Source organism: Balaenoptera acutorostrata, chromosome X, assembly GCF_949987535.1.
Source record: "Balaenoptera acutorostrata chromosome X, mBalAcu1.1, whole genome shotgun sequence".
Lineage (NCBI taxonomy): Eukaryota > Metazoa > Chordata > Mammalia > Artiodactyla > Balaenopteridae > Balaenoptera > Balaenoptera acutorostrata.
In genome coordinates this window covers 18,229,167-18,256,836 of record NC_080085.1, presented here as the reverse complement: position 1 = coordinate 18,256,836, position 27,670 = coordinate 18,229,167, and the positions used below count along the sequence as shown (strand labels likewise).

Below are 27,670 nucleotides of genomic sequence, written 5' to 3'. Positions count from 1 at the left end.
GAGATAAATCCTTACTTGTTAACTCTGGAATGACCTTCTGGAGGAGATGATATTTTAGCTGGCCTTAAATAGCTTTTAAATCTGGAAATTGGGGGTTCATGAGGAAAGATCGTTCCAAATTATGTGAACACACTGAACAAAGGCACAATCAGGAGTAAGCAAACCAATTTGGCTAGAGTGTAAGGTATGTGGGGTGAGTGCAGTGAGAAAGAAAGCTTAGAAAATAATGTCATATTGTGGAGAGCTACTAATGATAGGCTGGAGGAATTTTGTTGTTTTAAGGGGAATAAAAGCTTTATTTTTGTATAACAATCTATTTTGAAGACCCATTCTATTAGGGTAGCAAAGACTTAACTCAGTCGATTGAGAACTTCTTGTGACTTTCATTTGGGCGAGGTTGAAGTCAGGGTAGCTTACCTAGTGCCATGGTTGGTGTTAAACAGCAATGTGAATGATAAGTGTGTGTGTGTGTATTTGTGTGTGTGTGTGTGTGCTGGGGGGATACAGGGGTGAGGTGGGGTGGGGTGGGAGCAGAGTTCAAACTCTCTGGTCTAGCTTAACAACTCAAATAGACATCTCTTGTTCCTTTTCTCATAGTTCCTTTCCTCTTGTTCCTTTCCTTTAGTTACAGGAGTAACTTTGGTGCCAGGTCTCAGATGGAAGAGACCTGGAAAGTTGTGTACCTTTCTAGACATACCAAGTAGACATTTCAACTCTAGGGAGGATGAAGAAGTATGCTCTTTACTCTGCTACAAGTGAGTGCTCACAGATGTGCGAGTATGGGAAGTATGTGATCAAACGTATGTTTTTACGAAAATGATGAGCAAGAAGGCATGGATTTGGAAGGGAGAAAAGCTGGAGGCAGGGAGGTCAGTCGCAATACTTTTTCAATAGAAAATGTGATATGTAATTAGGACTTGAACTGAGGTTATGATGGTGGAAGGGGAGATGAGAAGAGGTGGATGACATACATGTAGCCAGGAATGAGTGAATTGGGCGACTGATTCATTACATACAGAGAATAATGGGGAGAGGAAAGTTAAACATTACCCCAGGGCTAATGGATGAATAACACTGTAGAGATGATAGGAGGAGAGAATTTAGGGAGAATAAAATAATTCTATTTTGGGCATATAAAATTAGAAGTTGCTGAGAGGACATACACAAAGCTGTCCAGCAAGTAGCTGAAAAAGCTGAATTTGATCTAGAATACAACCAGATCTGGGAAATATTTACATTAAAGAGACAATTAAAGGTACAAGAAAAACAAACAACAATGAATTCATCAAAAAAGAATATGTGTAGTGAGAAGATAGCTAAGGACAAGATCAGACAATGCTTATGTTTAAGAGCCAGATGGAAGAAGAGTTAGTTGTGTGGCCAGGAGTAAATGGAGAAAGTGGTGTTACAGAGACATATCTAATACAACTTATAGTGATAATAGAGTTATAATAATATATTCTATGTCTGTGTTATCTAATTCAATAGTCATTAGACATGTGTGGCTATTAAGCACTTGAAATGTGGCTAGTGCAAATGAGGAACTGAATTTATAATTTTACTTAATTTTAATTAAACTTACATTTCCACTGCTACATGCAGGGAATTCCCAGGCAGTACAGTGGTTAGGACTCTGCACTTTCACTGCTGTGGCCCAGGTTCAATCCCTGGTCGGGGAACTAAGACCCCGCAAGACGCAAGGTGCGGCCAAAGAAACCCCAAAAATTGCCACATGCAGCTAGTGGTTACCATGTTAGACAGCAGTGCAGGTCTCGAGAAATATACTATAGTCCATCCAACAGTTGGAGAAGCCATTTACCAAGAAACAAATAACAGTAAAAGCAATATCTGGGAAGAAAACATAAAGGAATTTAATTCCCAGTCATTAACCAGATCCTTCAGTTTTTTTTTCCTTTAGCAAAGGGCAGATTCCAGTCTACTATGACATCTACAGTAGCCACACAGTACAATGACACCAATTCTCTCTGTAAGATAATATATGGAAGAGCATGAAAATGAATCCAAAGTACCCATCACATAGCTTTGTGGGCACAGAGAAAGCAGTGCCAGTGATAAAAGATTTACAATGGATGAAAGATAAAAGTCGAAACTAAATAAAGATTCATCAGAGACAGAAAGCTGACTGAGTGTCCCGAGTGCAAAGAAGAATGTCCACGGTGAATAGACAGGCATCGACATCCTTCCTGAACGTGTTATCAAAACGCCATAGTTTAATTCTAATTTCAGATAAATGTTCTTGGCAAACAAGGCAGAGGTACAATAACCCCACAACTACCTCCTTGGCAATCCCTTCACCACTGTGACTGACTCAATGACCACATACTTGTTAGTCTTTCTGATGTTATTTTGGAATGAGAAGAATGTTCATGAAGGATGGTATCTGTTGAAATTTTAAAATGACCAGTTTTTAAAAGAATTAGCTAAGATTTTCATTAGGTTAAATAAGGTTACAAGTTGTAACATAAAAAGTGCAATTAACAAAGAATGGGAGGAGAATGTGTGGGTGGGCATGACCTTAGAGGCCATCTTAGTCTTTCTGTTGGTGAACATAACCATATTCTTCTGCATCTTGGATCATATTCCTCTTCAAAATTCTGCTCCAGTTCTCCCCCAGGAGGTCATCGAAAATGAAACCCCATTTGACTCTAATCACTCTCGCCTTCCACTTGACAATGAAAGACTAAAGTTCCAACAGTTGAATGGGTGTGGAAACTAATCTTTTAGCATATAGAGACTTGGGGGTACAAGCAGAAGTGAGTCTGATTGTTTTTTTCAGCATCTAAATGGCCCTCCAACAAATCCAAAAACCTCTGAGGCTTTTCAAGATTGAACTGTCAAAAGGCATAAAAGGTAAAAATGTCAAGTCAATGTAGCATTGACTAGAAAACTCATTAGAGTGAGATTGTGATCCTGTAACTTTAATAGCTTTGTTTTGACAACTTGAAGGGGCAGTGAATGAGCTAATCCCCATTATGAACCAAGTTTGTTTATTCTGCATGTCTTCAGTCAAGACCTAAATGATTTTGAATGGCCAATCAGATAACTACTAACTGTACATATTTTATGTTTCCATCAGTAATCTATTTGTTAGTCTTAGTCTTTCCCATTAGATTGTCAATATTTTCAAAGAAGGAATCTTATATTCAACTGCACTGTCTCTTTAATTTCTCAAGGTGCTCTGTACACTCTATAAATAAAATGTGAATTTATCAGTTATGATTATTTTCTTCCATTGATCCTCTATTTTCATATTCCACAGTAAATATTTAACACTGGTTTTATAGGTTAGGTGTAAAAAAATGAAACTTTTAAAGCCATATTCTTAAAACAAAACTAACTGCTATACAAACTAGTACAGTACACTTAGTCTCTTCATACTCCTATTTTGTACAAAAATAGAGTTTCACAGTTTTAAAATAACTTTAAACATGAGTTTGGTTTTAAACTTTAATCTGCATGATCTCAGCAGATATTTTCAACAAAAATAATTGGGCCTTTCTCAGCATGAAGATTCACATTATGCAAAAGATATCAAGAATTTTATATTCATTCAACGAAGCTAAAATTTCTTCGTAAGTCTCTCTAGCTTCCACATGTTCAAGTTACTTACTGTAATGACCATCTAATATATCACAATGAAAAGAAAATCTATTGGGTCTAAAATTGGGAGACAATTTTTCCCTTGTGACAAATTCAACTAAAGAGTTCAAGCAAAGATAAATACCACACCCCATTACAAATAAACATATAAATTAAATATTAATTCTTCAATTCAAGATCATACACTTGGCTGCCAGAAAATAAATGGAAGTTATAGTATATGTGAAACAAATTCTAAGTATTAGTTTAAAGAATTCCTTAAGCTCATGTATCTTTGTCCTTTTTATCTACTTAGAATGCACTTTCTTGGACAAAATGATACCATTTATTTCAGTAACTGTGTCCAACATATGAAAAAGTGCCACTTACCTGGGCACTCAATAAATATTTATAGATCACTGATGATGATAAGCTATTTAAATCCTAGCAAATACTACATTGTCCGAGTAATACTACTAGCTCAAATCTAGGCTTAACGTGGTACACCTTCAAAATAGATATTACACAGAATCAGTATCCATTTAGTGTTTCCTAGTCATAACACTGAGTGATTATAAGGCAGAATTTTATGCTTTGAAAAAATTCGAGAAGTCTCCCCCTCCCACCAAACCTACCACCCCATATTCCAGTAGATTACACTTAAAATACCAAGAGACACACACGTGCATACAAACACACCATTGAGGGAAAAGAAGACATTCTTCAAATTCAACCTTTACCAAGCTGTTTTCTTGATATTTAAAATTTCAGCACCTAATTTTATTGTCTCTTTCCTTATAGTCAAATAAATATTGTTGTCCTTAAAATTCTAGTATAATGCTATATTGGAATTGTTTAGAGATTCATTACTGTAGCAGATTTGTATTATGATTTCTAAATATATACTTTCTTTTTTTAAGGGAAAAGTAAACTTCCTGGAGCCACTGATGTTGGCCATGGATCTATGACTTACTTTGTTCAACAAACTGTGAGCCAAAGCGCTATGTCTTATTTCCATGCAGAAACTTTAAGAACCAGTACATAGTTCACCATGCTCTCTTTTCCCTCTGCCAGCAGTGTTCAAGAAGAGGCTACTCTGAGCTTTGAAGTGAAGAGGATGTGCAGAACAGCTATAGCAACCCAGGATGCACATGGAACATGAGCACTGGACATGAGTATTATTAAAAGCCACTAACATTTTCAGGTTGTTAGTACAGCATCATCTAGCTTCCTTTGACTGATACAATCCTCCATAAAAGAAAAGAGGGAAAAATAGAACACTCAAGCAAATGAAGACCTAACCAATGCAGAGTTTAATGCAATAACTATTCTATGAATTTTACATACTGTACCTCTTCGTTTCAGGAAATATGAGGTGCTATATCACTCCTCACACAATGTAATTCACAATTAACCTCAGATTACATTCTGCTACCTTCATGCAAATCTAGTCTTTTCCCATCTTGTATTTTGGAGAATTTTTGCCTCAGTTTTTTAAGTTTGATTCATGCTCACTTGTCCTAATTACTTAATTCTGACCAGTTCTTCAACCTGCCACTATCAATTACAATTTCAATCCATTATTTCACTTGTGTTAGGGCCTAATTTCATCTGAATTACCTATCTGATGTTGGTGGTTATTCTGACCCAGCCCAAGAGGCCTGGGTTATTAAAAACTACTTTGGCAGCAGGGCAAAATGCCTCAGAAAATCAGTGCCTATAACTAGTAGCTCTATATTTTCTTTGATTTGCTGCATTCATCTTATGTAAGTATGAAAATCTATGTCATAGATTTTGTGTAATGATTCAATGATATAATCCATGTAAGGCATAATATGATTGTATGATAATATGATTCATAATAAATGCTAAAAATGCCATTATTATTCCTTCTCTATACAGTTTTAGTAACTCTAGTTCCTGCCTCTGTCTGTTGACACCACATTAGTTTCTAGCACTGGTTCTCCCCTTATTACAAATGCACAATGACCATTTTTGTTGATAACTTATATTTGATGTTTCAAAGAACAAGTCTAATCCTTTTGGATATGCATGTATGGCACAGATAGACTATGAATTGATAACTACAGTTGTAAATTCAAAACTTTAACTAGTCTCTTTTATAAAAGTGTGGGCTCTGGGCTGATATCAATAGTTGAACCTCCTGATCCATAGTTCTCAGTCATTCATACTGTGCTGTGGTAAAGTCCAGGGAATATGCATGTTTAGCAAGCTTCCCTGGGTGAATCATGGTCCATGGACCAACCATTGGTAAACACTGTTCTTGATCACATACATTTTCTTCCCACCTCACGTTCATCTCATACTAAACCAGTAAAGTGTGACTATATCACAGTGGTTATCAACTTTGGCTCCACATTAGAATCAACTGAGGTATCATTTAAAAAATACTGATTACAACCCCACCACAGAGAGTCTAATTTAATAGGTCTTGGATGGGACCCAGATATCAGTGTTTTTAAATAAAGAGTTCTTTACTTGATTCTAAGATGAGGCCAAACTTGAGAAACAATGAGCAAGAAGTATTACAAACCATGTCAAAGCACCTGGATCTAAGTCCTGGCCATGTCACTAACTGACTATGTCACTGTCCCTCTCCAAAATTCCATTTACTCATTTACAAAATTGGGATGACATCTGGTATACCTACTTCACCTGATTATTGTGAGGAACAAATCTGATAACATATTGTAAAAGCATTTTGCCAACCTCAAAATAGTAATGATACTACTGCCTGCCTATTACACTTTATATAGCCCTTTTTTTCTTGCTAATACTTTTTAAATGTCATAAGGAATAGGATTTATCCAGATGATATGGTTTGAGGGAGGGGTTAAAATGATGAACAGAAGAGCCAAGGGCCGAATACATTTCAATTTTAAAAGGCAGTTCAGAATCTTTGTGGGGAGACAGGGCAGGAGAACATTTGTGCAGACAGTTTAAATGGGAGGAAACAGGAGGCCTAGTGAGATATTTAGTGGCGTGAGGAGGGCTGTGGAAAACAGTGAGACACTGAAAAGGAAATTAATAGTTATGGTATTAATAACTGCTGAATAGTGCTACGGTAGACATTTCAAAAGGCATTAAAAACTTTGCAGATAGCACTTAAATAAGAGCAAGATACACAAGAAAATATTTGCAGAACCAGAACCAATAAAGTTACCTAATCAAACCTTTTGATTTTTCCCTTTAGGTACTTTGATAACTCCTGCTATGGCATTGCATAGTCCAGTAACATCATGTTCTATATTCCTTTAGGGCTCAGGTTTCTAAATTTGCTATCAGATCAAAATTGGAATTTTTAAGCTACAAAAGCATTCTAAATGATACTCAGAAATGCACACATGGATTTATTTGGGGAGGGTGGGAAGCAGACTGGATAGTAATAGGAACCTTTTTTAGCTCCAAAACCAGCCCTCCCCTCCAAGCTTCTGATCCTCTCCACAATAATTTCTTTTCCCTCCCCTCCCCAATTCACTAGCTCATTACTAGTTTCACAAGGAGACTGGTGCCATCACCACTGTCTCTCCCAACTCATCTCCCTGGAGTTACAAGCATTAAAAGGAGAAGAAATAGGAAAAAGCAGCCTTAAAATTTTAAGGACTAATTTTGTATCTGTAATAATCATGATATACCTGGATTTTATCAACTTTGAAAAAACAGTATTTTCTGTTTAGTTCTCTCTCAGGTTTTCATCAGCATCAGAATGAGTTACAGCAGCTACATTTAAAATCCTGTAACCCTTTTTTAGGTGAAATTTTAAGGGGAAAATTAATCCTTTCATTCTTTCAACAGACATTTATTTGCCAGGCACTGGAGACACAGAGGTGCAAAAGGCAGACAACTTGCATTCACCACTGCAAATCTTTTCTTAAATGGATTAGTATTACTTTTGGCTTGATTCTTTAAAAAGAATCATCACAGTACATTACAAATGGGAGCATATCAGGGATTCTCTTCTGAAAAACTGACCACCTACAAGGGTTAAGAATCACCTAACCCATCTTTCTACATCTGTTTCCTTGTATATAATATAGCAATAATGGTAAAAGTTCTATCTTCTTGGAGTCTTTGTGAGAAAAATTTAAAAGCCTCTCAAAAGGTGAACTGCATAATAAGACAAAATATAGTAATTCAGAAGGTAGGAAGACAATGAAAGTACATTACATAAATAAGCAATAAAACTTGGAGAACAGGATGTGGTACATTTGTAAAGATGAGCATGTGTATACCGTATAAGCCAGCAATTACCCTCCTACATACATAATTAAATGTAAGTATATATCCAAATATTCACGGTCAGGAGAATGGATACACATTGGAGTATATACACACAATTAAGTATTATATGAAGTGAAAGTGAATGAACTACAGTGACTAAACAAAACATGAATGAGTTCAGAAATACATCAAGTGAAAAGAGTAATATGCAGAGTGATACTATTTTTATAAAGCTCAAAGACAAGCATAACTAAATGAGATGTTTAGAAAATGTATGCAACTATTTTACGAAAAAAAAAAAACACCCTGAGAAGAGGCAGGGTAATGAGATGCGGAGGAGCACAGTTATAACTAAGACAATGTTGGTAATGTTCTAGTTATTAAATTAAATGGCCAATTTATGAGTATCTGATTATTCTTATGCTTCATAACATATATATGACATGCATTCTTTTGTGTATATATGTAATATTACATAAATTTAGAAATGTAATAGTGAGAAAACAGATGTCTGAGAAACAGTATCCTGTCATTTGCTATCTAAAAGAATTTGATTAGTATACTACACCACACATCTAGTTCTTCTGTTATTATTAATGGTGATACTATCTACATCTTTAAAAGTGTTTTGATAAGATGCTCAGATAACATGCAATATAGTCTAGGTCTGTAAAAGAATAAACCTATAAAAACAGCCTATTTCATTTTCATATAATATATAGTAAGTTTTAAAGTTTTTTTTTTCCCACAAAAAAAGTGTCAGAAAGATGCTTTCCTAAAGTCTTATTATCATGTAATAATTTTATCACTCTTCTTTACCTTTCAGTCTGAGCCTTCAGAAAATTTGCAGCTACCAATAATCATGCTTTTTTTTAACATCAAGAATGAGGATTTCTCTTTCTCTCTGTTTGTGTATTTATATCTATTCTGATTATAATGCTATATTCTAGGCCTTCAAAGGGATACAGGCATATATACACAGCATAATCTCAGCTTTGCAAATTCTATATGTTTTTAGTTTTATATTTGTCTTCAGAAAAAAAGTCCTCAAGCTATCTGGGTACTATGCCTAATAGTTCTATATCTAACTCCTGATTCATTACGTTAGGATTATAAATAAAAGTTTAAAAAGATAATGGCTTTGCTTCTTCATCATCAACTGAAACAACTGAAGAAAACTTACAGGACTGAGTATTGAACTAAAATATATTGCTTAAATATAAAATAAAAAAACAGTATCTTTCATATTGCCTTCAACAGGTATGCTAAGTAATGTAATTCGTATTGTTTAAAAATTACATATAAAGTTAGTCCTCGTTTTTGGTCTGAAATGTACCAGTTTCAAATCCCAAGAGCCCAAGTCCATTTTTCAGGTCACCTAGAATGTCTGCTTCAGGAAGGCTTAAACACTAACCCTGAAAATATAGCAAAAATAATATTTAAAGCTGTGTTTGAGATGAATGATAGACTATCTTGGCTGAGCTTTCATATGGTTTAATACTTACTACATGAACCACAGAATATAGCCTGCCTACCCCAGTATAATTTATATCCCCATTTTAGAACTTTACATGTATTTTACTACTACTTGAATCTTAATATCCCTTTTACAACACACATTCTGTATGACTGACTATTTATTATACACTAGCCTTTTACCTTTACAAGTTTTGAGTTTTCCATTTTCAACTCTAGGTTGCTTGAATATGTGGATAGGGATGGCAAATTCACAAGTAACCAAAATTAATTTCTGTATTCCATTTGAACATGGACATTTCAAAATATCATCCAGAATATGAAGCATACATAGTTACCAATTTGCCTTAAATTCTAAAAAACAACCGAAATTAAACCAAAATTCTTTTAAAAAAATCACTCATTGTAGAAACAGGTCTTTCTTCATTGCCACTCAGTACCAAAAGCAAGCAGAGAATCACTCCTTTAAATTTTGTCTGAACAACAAACTAACTGAGTTTAGAGTTTCCAAAGATCTTTTGCTATACAAGGTAACTAAAATTGCCATTTATTAAGCTCCCACTAAAATGCCAGATCATGAACTAGATCAATTTCCAATATTCACATAAATTCACCTACAATAATCCAACAAGGTGGTTGGTGATCCACTTTACAAATAAAGACAGAGTTATCAGAGACATGAAGTAATCTGTCCAAGTTCATACAGTTTGTAAAAAGCAGAGCCATAATGAATTCAGATCTACCTTATGTCAAAGCCCACTAACCTATTTTGCCATAAAATGTAAGAGTAAATAATATAAAGTGTCAACTAGGAAGGTAAAGGAGGTAATATTCATATAGATAAAACATAATAAAGTAAAATATGATAGCTATTGTCAATAAACTCATAGGCCAAATTTTCTTGCTTAAATCCTTAATAAAACATAAAAAATCATTTCTAAGGTTATTTTTACAAAATTCTGTAATCTTTTATTTTAATTTTTTACTATTTATAAATACATGCCCTAACAATTTAAACCACAAATACCAGTTCAATTAAGTCCTAAAAAAGCTCTTACTTTCTCTTGGGTATTTACCTTGAGTAAATAACAACCCGATTAAGATAAAACAGGTTAGATTAAATTCAAGCAGGAATATTTTTTAAAAAGGGTTATATACTCAATATGTTCACTTACATTTTTATTTAAAAATGTATATTTAAAGAATAACTCATAAATAGTTTACTTTTACTGATATGTATTTAAAACCGTGTAAAGGTAACAAAAGTGATTAGAAAGCACACACACACATAATTTAGAGGAAGATGTCCATCAAAAAGAAACATTTCCACTATTGACCTTTGAAGACTATTTTTTCCATTTTCTTGAACAAAGAGTTAGCAAGAAACAAAATACATCAGACAGGTAAATATGGGGGAATAAAATCAAACAAATGAACTGTCAGAAAGTCAGAATAACAACTTAAAGACATTTATTATAGGAAAGACCAAAGCAGTGGCACAGTTGTTTCTGGTGCTTAAGTTGGGATGACAGTAACTATTCTTCTTTATGGTTTTCTGTATTTTTTATATTAACGAGTATTATTATTTTATAAACTTTTTTAAAGGACAAAAGACCTAATAACTATGCAGTAAAATTAAAAAAAAATTATGGCACAATACTAAATGAAAAAGACCATTTTGAAAATATATATGTGTATGTAGATGAAAACAGGCAAAATGGCAAGTAAAACAAGCAAAATGATAACAGGCGTTTTCTTTGGGTGGAAAGATTACAAGCAATGTTTTTTTTCTTTTCATTACTCTAAATTTTTCTATAAAGCATATTACACTGCTTTTATAATTTAAAAAAATATAGAAAATAATTAGAGGAGTATAGAGTGTGCTACATACAAACCTTTACACAGATGGCATACAACATCAACGGAACGAATACAAGCTAGGACCATAAAAGCTCTCTTTCAACATCTAAAAAAACTGCCAGTTCTCAGTGAAGATTCTCTCAGTTAAGATTTTTTGAACAGTACATGCTATTTCTTCAAATTTTAGAGGGTGGGAAAGGAAATTGTTGACCATGCAGTAGGTAAAATTCACATATTTAAAATAGATTGATGTTTTTAGAAAGGTTTCTAAAATTTCTCTTTTCTTTGTATTTTTTCTTCTCAAAAATTATTTATAACCATCTTAGGTGAAAGACTATTGATCTTTTTTTTTTTCTAACTTTCAGCTGGGAATGGTAAGGGAAAGAAGTATGTTTCGAACACTATCCAGAAAATCAGTGATATTCAAGGGCATGGTAAAGTGAGTCTTAAAAGGATGAAAAAAAAAAAAAAAAGAAAAAAAAAAAAAAAGGATGAAAAACGAGCAAGCCCATGAGAAAACACAAGAACATTTTATAATATACAATTTAGAAGGGACCATTTCAGGTAAGAGTATATCAGCAGAACTTGAATTTTAAAAGGAAGTCTTCATTTTACAATTGCATGTGAATCTACAACTATCTCAAAATAAAAAGTTTACTTACAAATTAAATTTTAAAAAATTTTAAATAAACAAAAAAGGAAGTTTTCACTTTGCATTTAACAGTTCAAAATCTGATTTAAAATGTTTCACATGTTGAAATTTTTCTCTCAGTATCTCCTTCACTGTATATGCAGCTGAAGAAAACTAACAGCAAATGGAGAAAAAAATCTGTGTACATTTATTATTTAAAACAAACTTGTTATTCTAGTTCTTTGTATCAAGTCTTTTTCTCATCCATTTTATAATTAATATTACTTTACTTTTGTTTTTCACTTCACATTTGTGAACCATTTTTAATACATCTAATTTGATTCTCACAATAATAGAATTATTTCTGTTTATAGATGGTTTGCCCAAGGTGAAATGCTCATGAAACAACAGGGCTAAGCCTCAAGTCTCCCAATACTCACTGTTCCCACCCTCCGTCCCTTGCCCCAAGTATTCTAAGTTCCACCAAAGTTTCACCTTGCAAACCGATACTTTTGCACCCATTTCTTAACTAGTGACAATCTAATTAATCATTTTTTGTGTTTGAACTGGAAAAAATTTTAAATGGTGCAGTAGAATAATTTTAGGTTAAGCTGATACTCATTAGGGTAGGCATCATGGCAATTATTTCAATGCTGACAAGAAGTGCGTGGGTAGCTGTCTCATTTTTCTGTTTCAGGTGCTGACAGTGCTCTAAATATCTGAAGCTTCAGTTCTTTGTGAGAATTCTTCCCATTTAAGATTTTAAAACCAGTTTCCCTTTTTTCTCAAATGTGTTATTATAGTCAATCTTATGTGGGGAAGAGGTGTTGGGGGAAAGAATCTCTTTAAAAGACTTCAACTATAACTGTCTAAACCCATCACATCTGGAAATAAGAAAAACAGATACAGTAAGATTAAATAAATTCTTCCAAACAGAGCTTGTTAAAAGAAATTTCTCTTTCTCCTCTAATGTTTGCATTACTTTAATTATAAGTAGCCAATATCAAGAAGCACTTTCCACTTACTTCATAGTACCACTCCTTTGTGTTAAGAAGGGAAAAAAAGCTATATGTGACAGTTTATTTTTAGATATTGATCATCTCATCTTGCTCAAAGGGAATAAAAATAATTAAAGTTGAGTGAAAATAATTTGAAGTACAGCATATTTCAAAGCATAACTATCATCATAACTGTTCAGATGAGATTTCTTGAAAGCCTGGTAATAAATGCATGCCCTAGATATTTTTTTTTAAATCTACACTTTGCTTATTCAAGTTGGCCTCTTTTACTGCCAGCTTAAGTTTAATTCTGTCTTTAGATACTGCATACAATTCCAAGTGAATGAGATGATTAGTGTGTATTTAATGGCTGAATGAGACCATTAGATGGACACTGAGTGTTTGTAAACTATGTAATTTATTTTAAAATATAATAAGTATTCATCTATGTTGTGCTCTTTCATCAAACTGAAAGTAGTATTTCTTCAATGAACATAGCATTCATTTTATGTTTTTCTGATAACTCAAATTCATTGTAGAAAATCTGAAAAATACAGAAACGTAGAGTCTAAATAAACTAAAATCACCTGTAGTTTCATCATCAAGAAGCAAACACTTAACTGTTTTATTTCATCATTTTAATTATCATCCTCATTCCTATTGCCAAGATAGGTAGCAACAGACCACAGAGCCCAGAGAGACTTGGTATCAAAGATATGACATCACATAACAGTAGAAAAATAATAGATTATTTAAGAGATGATTTACAAACATTCATATCATGCCTATAATTAAGTTTCCTCTAAAAAATATAGTCTGTTAGTGTTATATAACAGCATAGTGTTTCAGAAGTTTTGTTCACTTTCATTCTAGCACTGGAAAATGGTTATGAGGATAATATTTTTATTTTAATTAATGAATAAACTGAGATGTAAAGTGATGGGTATCTCTGGATATCCCTGGGGTTCTTGATATGAGTAGTGGAGACAGAACTGCAGCTTTTACACAGGAGTTGAAATAAAAATAAGTAACGATTTAAGCATTTAATTCTAGATTTTTCTGGAAGAGTATAAATGAGTATGTGCTAACCACATGGGATAACTGGGGCTCAGGTCAATTTATTTTAACAAGTAAGTAATGAGCACAACATTGTTCCTACTTTCAAGGAGATAACAGTCTAATGGAAGTCAGATAATTACGATTCACAGCAGAATATAACTGACAAGATGTAAAATGCATGTAAAGTAAGTTTAAGGGATTTCTACCTTTGCTCATACAACAAACAATTGTAGCTGATAAGTCAACAAAGGGGACAAACTGGAATCATAAAAAATAATTAATACAGAAAAAAGAACAAAGACCAGATTGGAGACGTAGAAGACAAAGAGCAAGGTGGTATATTTAATTTAATCCCAACCACATCAACCATGGTTGATTAAATATAAATGGTCAAAGTAGGGGGTATACAAACAGTTATGAGAAATAGTAAAAGTTTCAGGAGTGGGATGGCATTTCCTAGAGGCCTTAAAGGATGGGACATAATTTTGACAGGCAGAGATAAAAAGATATATGGGACATGTTCTGAGGAGGCCTCACAACATAAAAAGATGAAACTGCAAGATCTATTTTACCAACAATAACTCATCCACATGAACTGGAGTACAATTAAGATACAAAGGAGTACTAGAAGATAAAATTGAAATTATGTTAGAACCTTACTTGAAGTCCTTTGAATTCCAAAGAGAGGAATTTGTAATCAGTTTGGAAATTAGGGGAAATTGCTGAAAGCGACAAAATTGGAGCTGGGCTTTGGGATGACTAGTCTGAAAGTGATCCATTCTGTACTTATAAGTAGATTAAATCAGAATGTCATGAAGATGTATTTTATTAAGAGAAATTTACATCTAATATTTCCTTTAAGGTACCACATAAAAGACCTGGTTAAAGTAAGTGAATTAAGATATCAAGTCAGGTAACATGTTGGGAGCGGGTAGGCAAGGCAAGAACCAAGAACACCCATATACAGAGAAGTTTCTGTTTGGAAGCATCTTAAAGGTGGTGACACATGGGACAGGATATGTGATGGGAAAATGAGAGTGAGGTAGAAGGAACTGTGAGAAATGTTATGAGCTACTGAACTTTAAAATAACAGAAATGGGTAATGTTTCTGTTACCCAAGAAGGGCAAGGCATCCTCTTCAAAACAGAGTGTACAGTGGTCGAGGGTACAGAAAGTCCTTCTACGTCCTCAGTATACTTGGAGTATTTCAATTATTTGGTCAAGACAGAATGTACTTAAAGTTCAATCTGTAAAAGTATCTCTCTCTCTATTCTACCTAATGTTTCCTGATCTGTAAATAGCAAAACTTAAACCCGTTATGCCTTGACGTAAGATTCCTAAAGAGAAGGCTGAGCCAAACAGTGCAGCTGTTAAAAGGTCCTGTTGTGAGCATGAACAAGCCTCTGAGGGCAATATCAGAATGGCATATGTTTTCCATGAAGTAGATGTCTATAGCAGGTGTTCATACATTCTGGAAACAAAAACTGCATCACTTGTTACTTAGATGGTAGGTTCTTAAAATAGCAGAATGGGTGGGTTAGTCCTACCTTACACAAACTGCACTTCCACCCCTGCACATGCCGCTACAGGAAATTTTAAGTCACTGAAAATCATTTCAGCCATTTGTAATATAACATTTGAAGGTTAGCGTGACAGAGGTATGTTCTGGAACCTGTGAGTTCTAAACATAGAAAACTTTCCATTTTTGACTTCACTCTACGGTAAAAGTTAAAAGAAAGGTAATTTTTTTTAAAGATCACTTTGTTTATCTACTTTTGATATGGGAAAACATTAAGTATGAATGAATTCAGTGAAAATGAATACACCTGATTCTCCTTCAAGATTTTCAAGAAAACTTATCAGAGTTGCCATTTAGAATTGCAGTCTCTGTTTACAAAGCAACAAAGAGTGGGCCAATTACTCAAAAGTTAACCTTAAACTGGCCATCCAGATCCAGATGTTTAAAGGAGACACAAGAAATTAAAAACACCCACTTTCTGTCATAATTATGCATGGAAATGACATTATTTTAGAAGGTGACATCAGATGGATTGTATTCTCATAGAATGGACAATCCGTATGAGCTTCTCATGTATAAACAGTTGAAAAATAAACTCAATTCTCCCATTTAATTCCACAGTATTTCAATTATCTTGGGTCTCATGTATAAATGAAAACCTTAAGTGATACATATAATAGTTATCACAGATCTTGTCATGTAGTGGATAATAATAATTATTGTATTATTATGACTGTTGGCATATAGATTGCTACTGAACACATATCTAACATACTATGAATGATTATCATATAAATACTGTGCAGTAGGTACCCTTAAAGCAGAGAAAATTTCTTTCTCTCATGGTAAAAGGGAAGAAACTAATAGTCTATTATCCACATCTCAAATCTCTGGTCAAGTTTAATGGCTTAAAAAAAAACAGCTTTAGAAAACATATTTTTGAAGAAATGTCACTGACAATACAGATCTACAAGAAAAATTACCCATAGATTATATTATTGTTCTTTCATTCCTATGCCCTAGAACAGTGTATGAGAACCAGAATCACCTGGAAAACTAGTAAACACGCAGATTCCTGGGCATTCCCCACAGTACATTTGGAGTATGTGCCAAGAATCTGAATTTCTAACAAGTTTCTGTGTGATGATAATGCTACTGGCCCACGAACCACACTGGACTAGCATAGCCCTAGAACATGAGTCAGCAAACTGTGGCCCAGGGCTAAATTCAACCTGCTGCTTGTTTTTGTAAAACAAGTTTTATTGGCACATCACCATGTCCATTCATTTCACTTACACATGGTCTGCAGCTGCTTTTGCAATTGAATAGTTGGATCAAACACCATAGAGCCTGTATCATTAAAGCCTACAAAACCTTACAGACTTAAAACTTGGCCTTTCACAGAAAACGTTTGCTGACCTTTGCCCTAAAATGCCACTCTTCTCCCTAATATCCAGTTGAAGTCTTTGACATTCAGAAATAAAATTCACTGATAACAAATATGAAGACATGTAGTGAGACAACAGCATTTCAAGGCTGATAAAATGTTTATCATCTTCATCCATGTTTGTGACTAACAGCAGTGAGTTACTGACTTTCTTACTGCTATGATATAATCCTGATGAATGTCTGCTGTATTCCACAATTAAAAGTCACAAACTTACTCTCCTTTCTATAAACCTGCAATTTCAGAGAAATGGTGCTAATAAAATCTATACGGTACAACAGAAAATATATTGAAAGATTTAAGTCTGTATTAAAAAAATTTCTTATTTGAGAAAATACAGGCAATATTAAGAAACTTAATTATCCCTCATCATAAAGGACAGGGAGTAGAAGGATAAATTAAATCATGAATTTCCCCAATAATCTTCTGTATCATCACATTTTATCCTCTGCTTTCCCTATTTCTGCATCACTGGATAGTTTAACAAAAAATGGCACCCTGAGAAAGTAGCAGTAGCAGCAATAGGTTGACATGAGGCTTACACAGAGTGGTGGTCACTAGCCTCACACCTCTCAGATGTGTTTTGTTATTAGATTTAAACAAATTTTCGCAGGATATGTACTAGTCAATTCACTCCTCTACCATTTCTCCATATGTTATGCCAGGACATTTATATCAGCTGCTGCACTATTGAACACGTTTGATTTGGAGTCCCTGGCTTAAATAATATTCAAAGTAAAAAAACTGGGTCATGTAAATAGATCATTTAAATGATTAAGGTGATAATTAAAGGCTATTATGTATATCTGTTTGTATGTATACCGATATAAATGAAACTATAGTCGTACTAATAAGGAACTAATGGTGTCTTAGAGCAAAAGTCTCAAATTGTTATTCAAATGGGTTAATTTAATTTTGTGAAAGGCAATACAGTTTAGTCATCCCCACTAAAAGCGTGAGAGTAACCGACTTATTTACTATAAAGCTGTCTCTGGAGGTTCAGATTACTTTTACATCTGCTGATAAATAAAACTCTTGTTTACTGGGCTATATGCATAGTTTTCCAATGAATTATGTATTTGGTTTCTTTTGAACCATTTGTCTTTGAATGAGAAAAATCCCAAACCAGTATTTTATAAACTCTTGGTAAATACAAGTACTTCTCATTGTTAGAATATGAGATAGCTAATAAATTAACTGAAGAACAATTTTCCAGCTAATACCTGTTGCACGATTGTTGTTAATTCCAAGCAGAGCTGTATGACATTATTCCTTGTAACTGAATAGTCTGTGACAGCAGCAAATGGTGATCTATAAAGGAAAAAGGAAAACTGTGATTAATAGGAACAGCTTTTGAAAGGTCCCCAAATACAACAGCCTAAAATAAGATTTTGAATAATATGAAATGAACTGTTCTGAAGTTTACATAGTGATAAACAATATTCGGAACATATTTAAGGAAGAAAATTGAGGGAAATGCTTGGAAGAGAATTCAAGAAAAATGTTTGCTTTCCATCAAATTTCTCTTTTTTTAGTGCTTAATATTTAAAAGTTCTTTCGTACTTCTTATGAGGTCTCTTCACTACATCTAAAATAAAACATCACCAAAAAGGCATGGTTTAGCAAAGACATTTTAGTTTATTTTCAAATGAAGGTAAGATTTTGAGTCCAGTATCTTCTTGAAATAGTCACAATTCAGAGCTAGTCTAATGACAGCTATCACCTACCGAGGACTTACTATATGCCAGTTACTTTTCTAAATGCTTTACATGTACCAAATAATTTTCACAACTCTTATAAGATAGGCACTATTATTATTCCCATTTTACATATAAGAAATGTGAGGTAGAGAAAGGTTAAGTGAAAACTAGTAAGTGGTGGAGCTAGTATTCAAACCCAGGAAGTCTGACTCCAGACTCCACACCCCAGAGTTAAACACTAATATACCACCTCTATGAACTTAAGTAGGTTTTTATTTGTACTAAACCAATTACTTACATCACTTCACATCCCTTTTCAAACAACTTGGCATGTAAATAATATATATTGGCAAAGAATATACAAATCAATTTTCACTGCAAAGTAAAGGAGCTGTTACAGTGGAGGATTACTGGACTGAATGTCAATATTATGACATAGTATGAGTGTGTTTCATGTTTGGTAATTGCAAACATTGTTGCTTTTGTTGTGGTCATCCATGTAAAAAAAAAATAAAAAAAAAATAATAATAATAATAATATATATTGGTACGAGGTTTATATTTTCAAGAATGTTGTAGACAGCAGCAGTCTTCCCAAGCAAGTGTTTTGCCACCAAATGAACTCAGTGGCTTTCCATTAGTCCTTATCCTCTCTCGTCTATGAACGCTAATCAGGTTTTTGTGGGGCCAAAGCTTATATGATTTGGGAGGCCCAGTTTAAAAAAACAAAATCACAAATAAAAAAGAAGGTATGGGGGTAAAAATTTAGTCAGATTACTAGAACTTTAGTGCTTTGGATCTCTCTACTGATAACTCTTAAGGCAATTTACTATAAATGATTATATAAGACTGCTTCCTGGTTACAAACTGAACTTGTCTTTCTTCTAGAAAACTCTACAACTCAAGCACCTCCCATTGTCACAGGGGTCCATATGAGAGGCCCTTTATTGGTTACATTTTTTAAAAACGTATTTTTCACTTATGTATTTTGGCCATTCTAATAGCTATGTAGAGGCTTATCACAGATTTAACTTGCATTTCCCCCAAGTTACATGTATTTGCTCTATTTATATATTATTTATATTTAATCGTTAACTATATTTCCCTAATAATTTTCTAACTGGTTATGCCGACTTGTGCATATTTGCTATCCATATATACTCTTTAGTGAAATGTCTGCTCAAGCCCTTTGCCCATTCTTTATTTAGATTTTTGGTATTACTATTGAGTTTAGAGACTTCTCGGTATTTTCTGTATGCAAGTCCTTTGTTGAATAGGTAACCTGTAAAATTTCTTCTCAGTCTATGGCTTCTCTTTCCATCCTTTAACAGGATCTTTAGCAGGTCAAAAGTTTTTTATTTTAATGAGGTCAAATTTATCGATAATTTCTTTTCTGGATTGTACCTTTAGCATTATATCTAAGAAATCTTCACTTGACTCTAACTCAAGTTTTCTTCGAAAAGTTTTTTATTTTACTTTTAGATCTATGACCCATTTTTAAGTCAATTTTTGTATAAGATGTGAGGTTTGGGTCGAGGTTCACTTTTTTCCCTCTGCCTATGCAAGTGTTCCAACACCATTTGTGGAAAAACTAACCATTCTCCACTGAATTGCTTTTGTTCCTTTGTCAAAAACTGGCTAACCATATGCATAAAGTTCTGGACTCTCTGTGTCTATCTTGCCACCAATACCAGTTTTGATTACTGAAGTTATATAATATTTAAAATAGTATTAAAAAACTTCAAAATTGATGAAGTATTATGGTCCCTTTACTTCTTAATACAAATTTTAGAATCACACTGTCTGTAGCTATAAAAAAAATCCTGCTGTAATTTTTATGTGAACTTTATTAAACCTACAGGAAGATTTGAGAATTGACATCTTTACTAAGTTGAGTCTTCCAATCCATGAACACAGTATGTCTCTCCATTTATTTAGGTCTTGTTTGATTTTATACATCAGTGTTTTATAGTTTTCACATACAAATCCTGTAGATATTTTGCTAAATTTATATGTAGGCATCTCATTAATTCTAGAGCAACTGTAAATTATACCATGTTTTTACTTTTTGTTTCCAACTGTACATTGCTAGTATACAAGAATGTGATAAATTTTTCTGTGTAGACTTCATATTCTACAACCCTGCCAAATTCACTTACTAGTTCAAAAAGATGTTTTGTAGCTATCTTGGAATATTCTACACTCAGACATATATTATCTGCAAATAGGAAAAGTTTTATTTTTTCCTTTCTAATCTCTAGGCCTTTTACTTCCTTTTCTGGCCTACTGTACTGGATATAACAGGAGGGATGAGAGTGGACAGCCTTGCCTTATTCCCAATCTTAGGAGGAAAGCATTGTCTTTCACAGTACAAGGTCAGCTGTTGCTTTTTATATATGCTTTATATCAAGTTGAGATATTACTATTCTATTCCTACTTTGCTGAGAATTTTTCTCATGAACGGGTATAGGATTCTACTGAATGCTTTTTTTTTTTACATTAACTGATATGATTATTATTCTACAGCACATTAACATGGTAGACTACATTGATTTATTTTCAAGTACTGAAGCAGCCTTGCTTACCTAGAATGAATCCCACTTAGTCAAGGTGCACAGTTTTATTTATATGTGGTTGGACTTGGATTGCCAATATTTTGTGGAGGATTATAACATGTAAGTTTGTACTATCTTTGCCGGGTATTGGAATCAGGGTAATGATTGTACCATAAAATGAGATGGGATGGATTACCTCTATGTCTATTTTCTGAAATAGACTGTAGAATTGGTGTTATTTTTTCTTTAAACACAGAATTCACCAGTGACATCATCTAGGCCTGGACCTTTTTTCCCCTACTCCAAAGAGTTTCTAAGTACAATTCAATTTCTTTAATAGTTACAGGATCATTCAGAGAATCTATTTCATCTTGGGTAAGTTTTGGTAGTTTTTGTGTTTTTGAAGGAATTGGTCCATTTCATCTAAGCTGTCAAATGTATGTATAAAGAGTTATTTGTAGTATTCCTTTATTATCCATTTAATTTTGATTGACTTCTCAACATAGTGTGGTTCCGTTTTCAGTTTCATTGATTTCTGTTCATTTATCATTATTATTTGCTCCCTTTTGCTGCTTTGGGCTTATTTTCTACTTTCTTTTTTCTTTAATTTTATTTTTTTAAGAATACTTAGCATGAGATCTAACCTCTTAACAAAAATTTAACTGTAAAAGACAATACTATTAATTATAGGTACAGTGTTCTACAGCAGATCTCTAGAACTTTTTCATCTTGCTTAACTAAAACTTTACGCCCATGCTTGTTGATTAGCAATTATTTTTCTATTTGCTTGAGATGAGAGCTTAGATAATTGATTTGAGATCTTTCTTTTTTTCTGATATAAGCATTCAGTGCTTACAAATTTTCCTTTCAGAATTGCTTTAGCTGTGTGCCTCAAAAATTATGACTTGTTCTAATTTTCATTCTGTTCAATGTATTTCTTTTTATTTCCCTTGAGATTTCCTCTTTTATCCATGGATTAGTTAGAAGTGTGTTGTTTGATTTCTAGTTTGACTCCATTATGGTTAAAGAAGAGATTCTAACTGATTTAAATTATTTTAAATGTGTTGAAGTTTGTTTTATGATGCAGATATGGTGTACCTTCATGAATGTTCCATGGGCACTTGAAAAGAATTTGTATTCTACTGTTGTTGGATGAAATGCTCTCAAAATGTCAATTATATCTTGTTATCTGGTGTTGTTCAGCTCTTCTAATCCTTACTTTCTGTTCTGAGAGAGGAGATGAGGTATCCAATTGTAATTGTGGATCTGTCTATTTCTTCTTTTAGTTCTGTCATTTTTTGCTTCAAGTACTTTGAAATTATTGTATGGTATATACACCTTAGCAGTTTCTGTTTCTTGTTTTTTGAATTGTCTATTTATAGGCTCATCTATTGCACTTTGGTGTTGTTTTTAATTTAAATGTAATATTCACATAGTACACATTAACCCTCTGCTTCTCATAACTGTTTGTTGCAAGTATTTTCCCCAGTTTGTCATCTGTCTTATACTTAGTCATGTTTTTCAATTTTATGTAGTCAAACAGCACATTTCTTTGCATTTTATTCCATATTTTAAAATACTTAATAATAAGTCTACATCTAGAAATCATTTTTTGTCTATATTTTCTCCAGTTTTCTTACGGATTTATTTTTCCCTCTTAAATAAATGATATGCCTAAAATTACTTTAGTGAACAGGTAGTGTTCTATCATTATTTATTCTCCAAAGGCTTAATCAAGTGCCCCAATTCCACTTATTAAATGACCGTTTCTTTTTCCAGGGGTTTGAACATATTGTTTTCTAAATGATTCTATATACCGCAGTCTATTATGTGCTGTCTTCCACTACTGTTTATTCCTATTCCGAAATGGTATATTTTTCAACATAATTTACTAAAACAAAAGGAGTCATTAAGAATTCAAATAATGATAATTAGAACAAAATGTATGTAATTAATTAATCTGAAGTCATTGCACATCTATATCTAAATTTATTAAAACTCATTAAACTTAAAATGGATAAATCTTATAGAATGTAAATTAGGCCTCAATAAAACTATTTTTTAAAAGATGTTAAGATATAAGCACTTCTAGGAAAACATCATTTAAAAAAACCACCCCAAGACCATTTTTGCTGCATTGAAGCATAAAAATTGGCATTTTAATTAAGAATTCAAAAATGCTTCTGGCATGATTAGAAAGAGCTTGGGTTCCTAGTTTTGCAAAGGTCAAAGTCTGTTAATAAAATCTAAAAGCTTCATTCAAAAGTGACGAGATGAAGTACAGCATGATTTTCTCCATAAAATCTTAAAAAAAGACTCATTTGATCTTGAAAATGTACCAAAAGAAAAATCTATTTGATAACTGAATGCCTGTAGCAAACTGAATTCTAAGGTGTGTTTTCCACGTTCCTGAGCACTCATATTTCAAGTGGGACAAGCTTCTCGCTCAAGATTAAATGTCAAAATAAACTAGAAAAAAATCTAAGATATACCTAGGAAAACATGCATTCTATCTTGTAGTGAACTCCCCTAAAGTTTTCATTTTAAAGGCAAATCACATACAACCACACTAAGAACCATTCTTAGCCAGCACATATTAATGTTTGGGATGATGATTTTGGCTATACACATACATAAATAAAAGAAGGCTGACAGGTTCCAATCTTTGTCAGTTACCAAAGATGAACACTCAGTCATGACTTAATGAGATAAAGAAATGGATCTCTATAGAATACCTGAACATGATCAACTTGAAAACAAAACAAAATTACGAGAGGAATTTGTTCCTCAGTCTAAAGAAACCCCAAGTTAGAGCTCAGGCTACTTAGAAAAAAACACGTGGCTGACTCAAGGTAAAGAAAATAAAATTCATGGCAGGAAAACTTTTTGATGCCAGAAAGTTAAAAAAAAAAAAGATAAAATCCTTGGCTCATTAATAAATGGCCATTACAGGAACCATCCTACTTAGATCTTAAAAGTTACACAACTATCCTCAAATCATCATATGGATAATAAAATGCTTATACTTCTTTCTAGTGCAAAAGTTATTGACCCTATAAAAAATTATTTGTTGTACATTCTTTTCAAACAAAAGCATTTATGGAAAGGTTAATGGTTCAGAAATCCTAAACAAATTAGAAGCTAACAAGAAAAGCTAAGGAGTTAATTAGGAAATCTGGAAGGCCTTACTGTTTCTCAGGTTGGCACTGCTGAACCTGAGGGGCATTCTATGAACAACAGCCTTGCTAACATCACTGCTCATTTCTGGAACAAGAGGTGCCAAATGGGAGCACTGAGCACACAAGAGGAAATAAGACCAAACAACAACGAGCCACAGCATTTGGTAGTGTTTGGGGTAGTTTTCTTTGTCTCTGTAATTTTTCCCTGGTATAGAAATAATTTTTGTCCTATAGTTTCATATCATGGAAGAAGAAATTAGTTCAACCACTTTCGTAGATAAAGCAAAAGATTTCAAAGAATACATTTTTTCCCTTAGCATCCTAACCCTTATGCCTTAAACATTTGAAAGGTTTTCAGTGATATAAAAAGATATCTCATTGATGCTTTCAAAACAGAATGATCTTAAAATGTATTTCAGAAACAATTAGAAATAGGTATTAATGCTAAAAATGAGAGAAAAGAATAAACTTTCATTTTAAATAGCAAAATAAACTTTTTCTATATATAATACTTTTGAATATTTTTTAATGATGTTACTGTACAACATGGTACATACAGCGATCTGGAAACCTCCAAGTATAGATTGATTTGGCAAAGCCATATAAAACTGCAAGAAAGATGAGGTGTGAAAAACAGCAGGATGTAGGTTAAAAATAGACAAGTAAACCATGAATTGAAAATAAACAGTAAAGCTACCAACTGTGATTCACCTCCGAGGCTTTTCCTCTGGGAAAGTCTGTTGTTTCACTCAAGTCAATATTTAAAATAAGAAGAAAAAGGGGATTTCTGTTAGCCTTAGATTTTATTTTATTTAAGAAATGTAAGGAGCTAATTTTTGAAAATAAATGTTACTTAAATGGAAGCGCCACTGAAATTGCAGTTTTTGTGATTTGTAAACATTTTCCCTAGCACCCTAATGCTTTTGCCTTAAACATTCAAAAGGTTTTCAATGATATTAAGAGATATCTCATTGATGTCTTCAAAGTAGAATGAGAAATAAACTTTCTATAAAAAAATTCTACATAGCAATTTGAAGTATCAAGGCCAGAAAAAGAAAAGTGGTATTCTTGTTTAGCATTTGAGGAGAAACACCAAAGTACAAATAAATGTTTATATATGCCGCATTCCTAAGAATCGCTTCCTCAAAATCCTTAAGAACTCGTCCACATTCAAAAGGAGATGTAGTATGACAAAGGAACATGATAAAAGAGAAACAAGAAGGGCTTTGGTATCACAACAAAAATAGATTCAAATTATAATTTTCACACTAGTGAATAACTTCAGGCAAATTACTTCATGTTTCATATGTAAAATGGGGATAATGATACCTGCTTTGTGAGAATTCAATGAGCCAATACATGTAAAGCGTCTAGTTCAGTATGGAACTAAATTAAAGATTTTTTCTTATTCTTTCTTTTCCTTTCTCCCCCTTCAAGTGACATAAAATAAAAATTGCAATAAGCTCATCATATTGCTGTGCATGCAAGTTCTCCCCAAAATGTAAAAAAAATTTAATGCCAAAAAAGTCAGATTTTTAAAAAATTAAGCCAGTTGTTTGGCATCAAAATAACCATAGTTAACCGACAGAATTTTTCATTTTTCAACTGAAGAGTTATACTATATTGTACACTAAAGGAATAAACTAAGGTTAAAGATCCAATGCTTGGCAATATTCGATTGCAGTGACCATTTTAAACCCTCCATATTAAAGGCAATCTACCATGACAAATCAAGATATTAAAAATTTTTGGTCAATATAATTTCTATGGAACTTTTATAATTAAGTACTTAAGTTCTAAGTTCTTCAAAATAAAAATAAAAAAGACAAGATACATTCTTACCTTATATAAAGAAAGCACAAAAACAGATTAGTTTTGGTCTAGAACTTAATATTAACTAAATTTAGTCAGAGAAGAGGTAGGGAGTTAAATCATGATTCTACAAGTCACCAACAAACTTTGTTAGTGTTTATTCTTTGAAATTATGCAAAGGGAAATAAGACGAATATATTCCTCATATGGCTTTGGTGAACAAGGTCAATGATTTATAGAATATTAGTGCTTAGAAGAGAACTTCAAATTCTGCAGGTCTTACATCCTTATTCTAAAAAGAAAATAAAAACAGAGGTTAAGGTTCAAGGTTACCCAGGGCCAGAGGCAGAGCTGAAACTCAACTCTCTCTTACTTAGCCCTTTGTTCTTTTATACTATTTCACGATGCATTTCGGCAGGGATTCACAACAGCAGTCATGGAGAACACTGCTCTTTTGGCTTTTCTAGCATTGATTAATGTGTTTTGCTTCCTGTGTAGTTTGCAGAACACACTGAAACAAGAGGGCATATGGAATGTTGTCTTGTGCTCTTGCTGCTACCTAGAAAACATTTTTTCTTTGAAAGGAATAAAAATATAACTTAAATTCACATCCACTAACAACAATCTCTTATAAAAGTCTGGGCTACTTGTCAGGAAAACAAACAGCGTAAACATTTCACTTGGCACAGTTATAGATAAAATCCTATTACATTTAAATTGATTTTGGGACCTTTTGAAATTTATATTAGCCAAGGAGCAGTTAAGATATTCATACAATCCGTGGAAGAGAAGGAAGCAAAGTAAGTTCCCAGATATAGAAGTAGCCCTCATCATTTGCCTTTCCTCTTTTCCAACACCTCTAAAAGATGGAGTCTATGAAAAGTAGAAGTTAATATTATATAAAACTATCCTGAACTACAAACCATTTCACAGAAAAATTTCTTCAAAGAGGAGTTATCACTTACCTTTAACTCACAATCAACCCAAGAATTCCAGTTTTCATTAATTCTAAGTAAAAACACTAAACTGTTGTTGGTAAGATCACATATATCCTGATTCCCTAATTTACCATACACTTTCAGTCTTACCCTGCCTAACCTGTCAGCAGCATTTGACTCTACTGACCACTTCCTTTTTTTCCCTAAAACTCCTTATTCCCACCTTAAACGTTCTCACCACATACACAAAAAAGGTAATTATGCGAGGTGATAGATTATATTAACTAATCTTATCATGGTAATCATTTTGCAATGTATATGTGTATCAAATCATCACGTTGTACACCTTAAACTTACACAATGTTATATATCGCTCATATCTCAATAAAGTTGGAAAAAAAAATAATACTAAAATATCAACACTCCCCCCACCCCCCACCAAAAAACTCTTTACTCCCTTTGCTACCGTGACACCACTCTCAACTAATTCTATCCTATGGAGTCTCTGGTTATGTCTTATTTTTTTCCATAAGCTGAACTTCTAATCATCCTTCGGTTCGTGGTGGTCTGCAGAGGTCACTCCTTTTCTCAGTTCTCTTCATTCACTCAAAAAAATTTATTGAGCACCCACTACAGGACAGGAACTCTTCTAGAT

At 33.2% G+C, this 27,670-nt stretch overlaps 1 protein-coding gene across 5 annotated transcripts in view; it reads right to left on the bottom strand.

Annotated features, from left to right (window-relative positions):
- CNKSR2 (connector enhancer of kinase suppressor of Ras 2) overlaps nt 1–27,670 on the bottom strand; it is a 263,361-nt gene that overhangs the window by 170,306 nt on the left and 65,385 nt on the right. For all 5 annotated transcript variants that reach the window (XM_057538225.1, XM_057538222.1, XM_057538223.1 and 2 more), the window contains exon 4: nt 18,056–18,143. In XM_057538225.1, the coding sequence (XP_057394208.1) occupies nt 18,056–18,143 (88 nt within the window). The remainder of the gene's footprint in view (nt 1–18,055; nt 18,144–27,670) is intronic.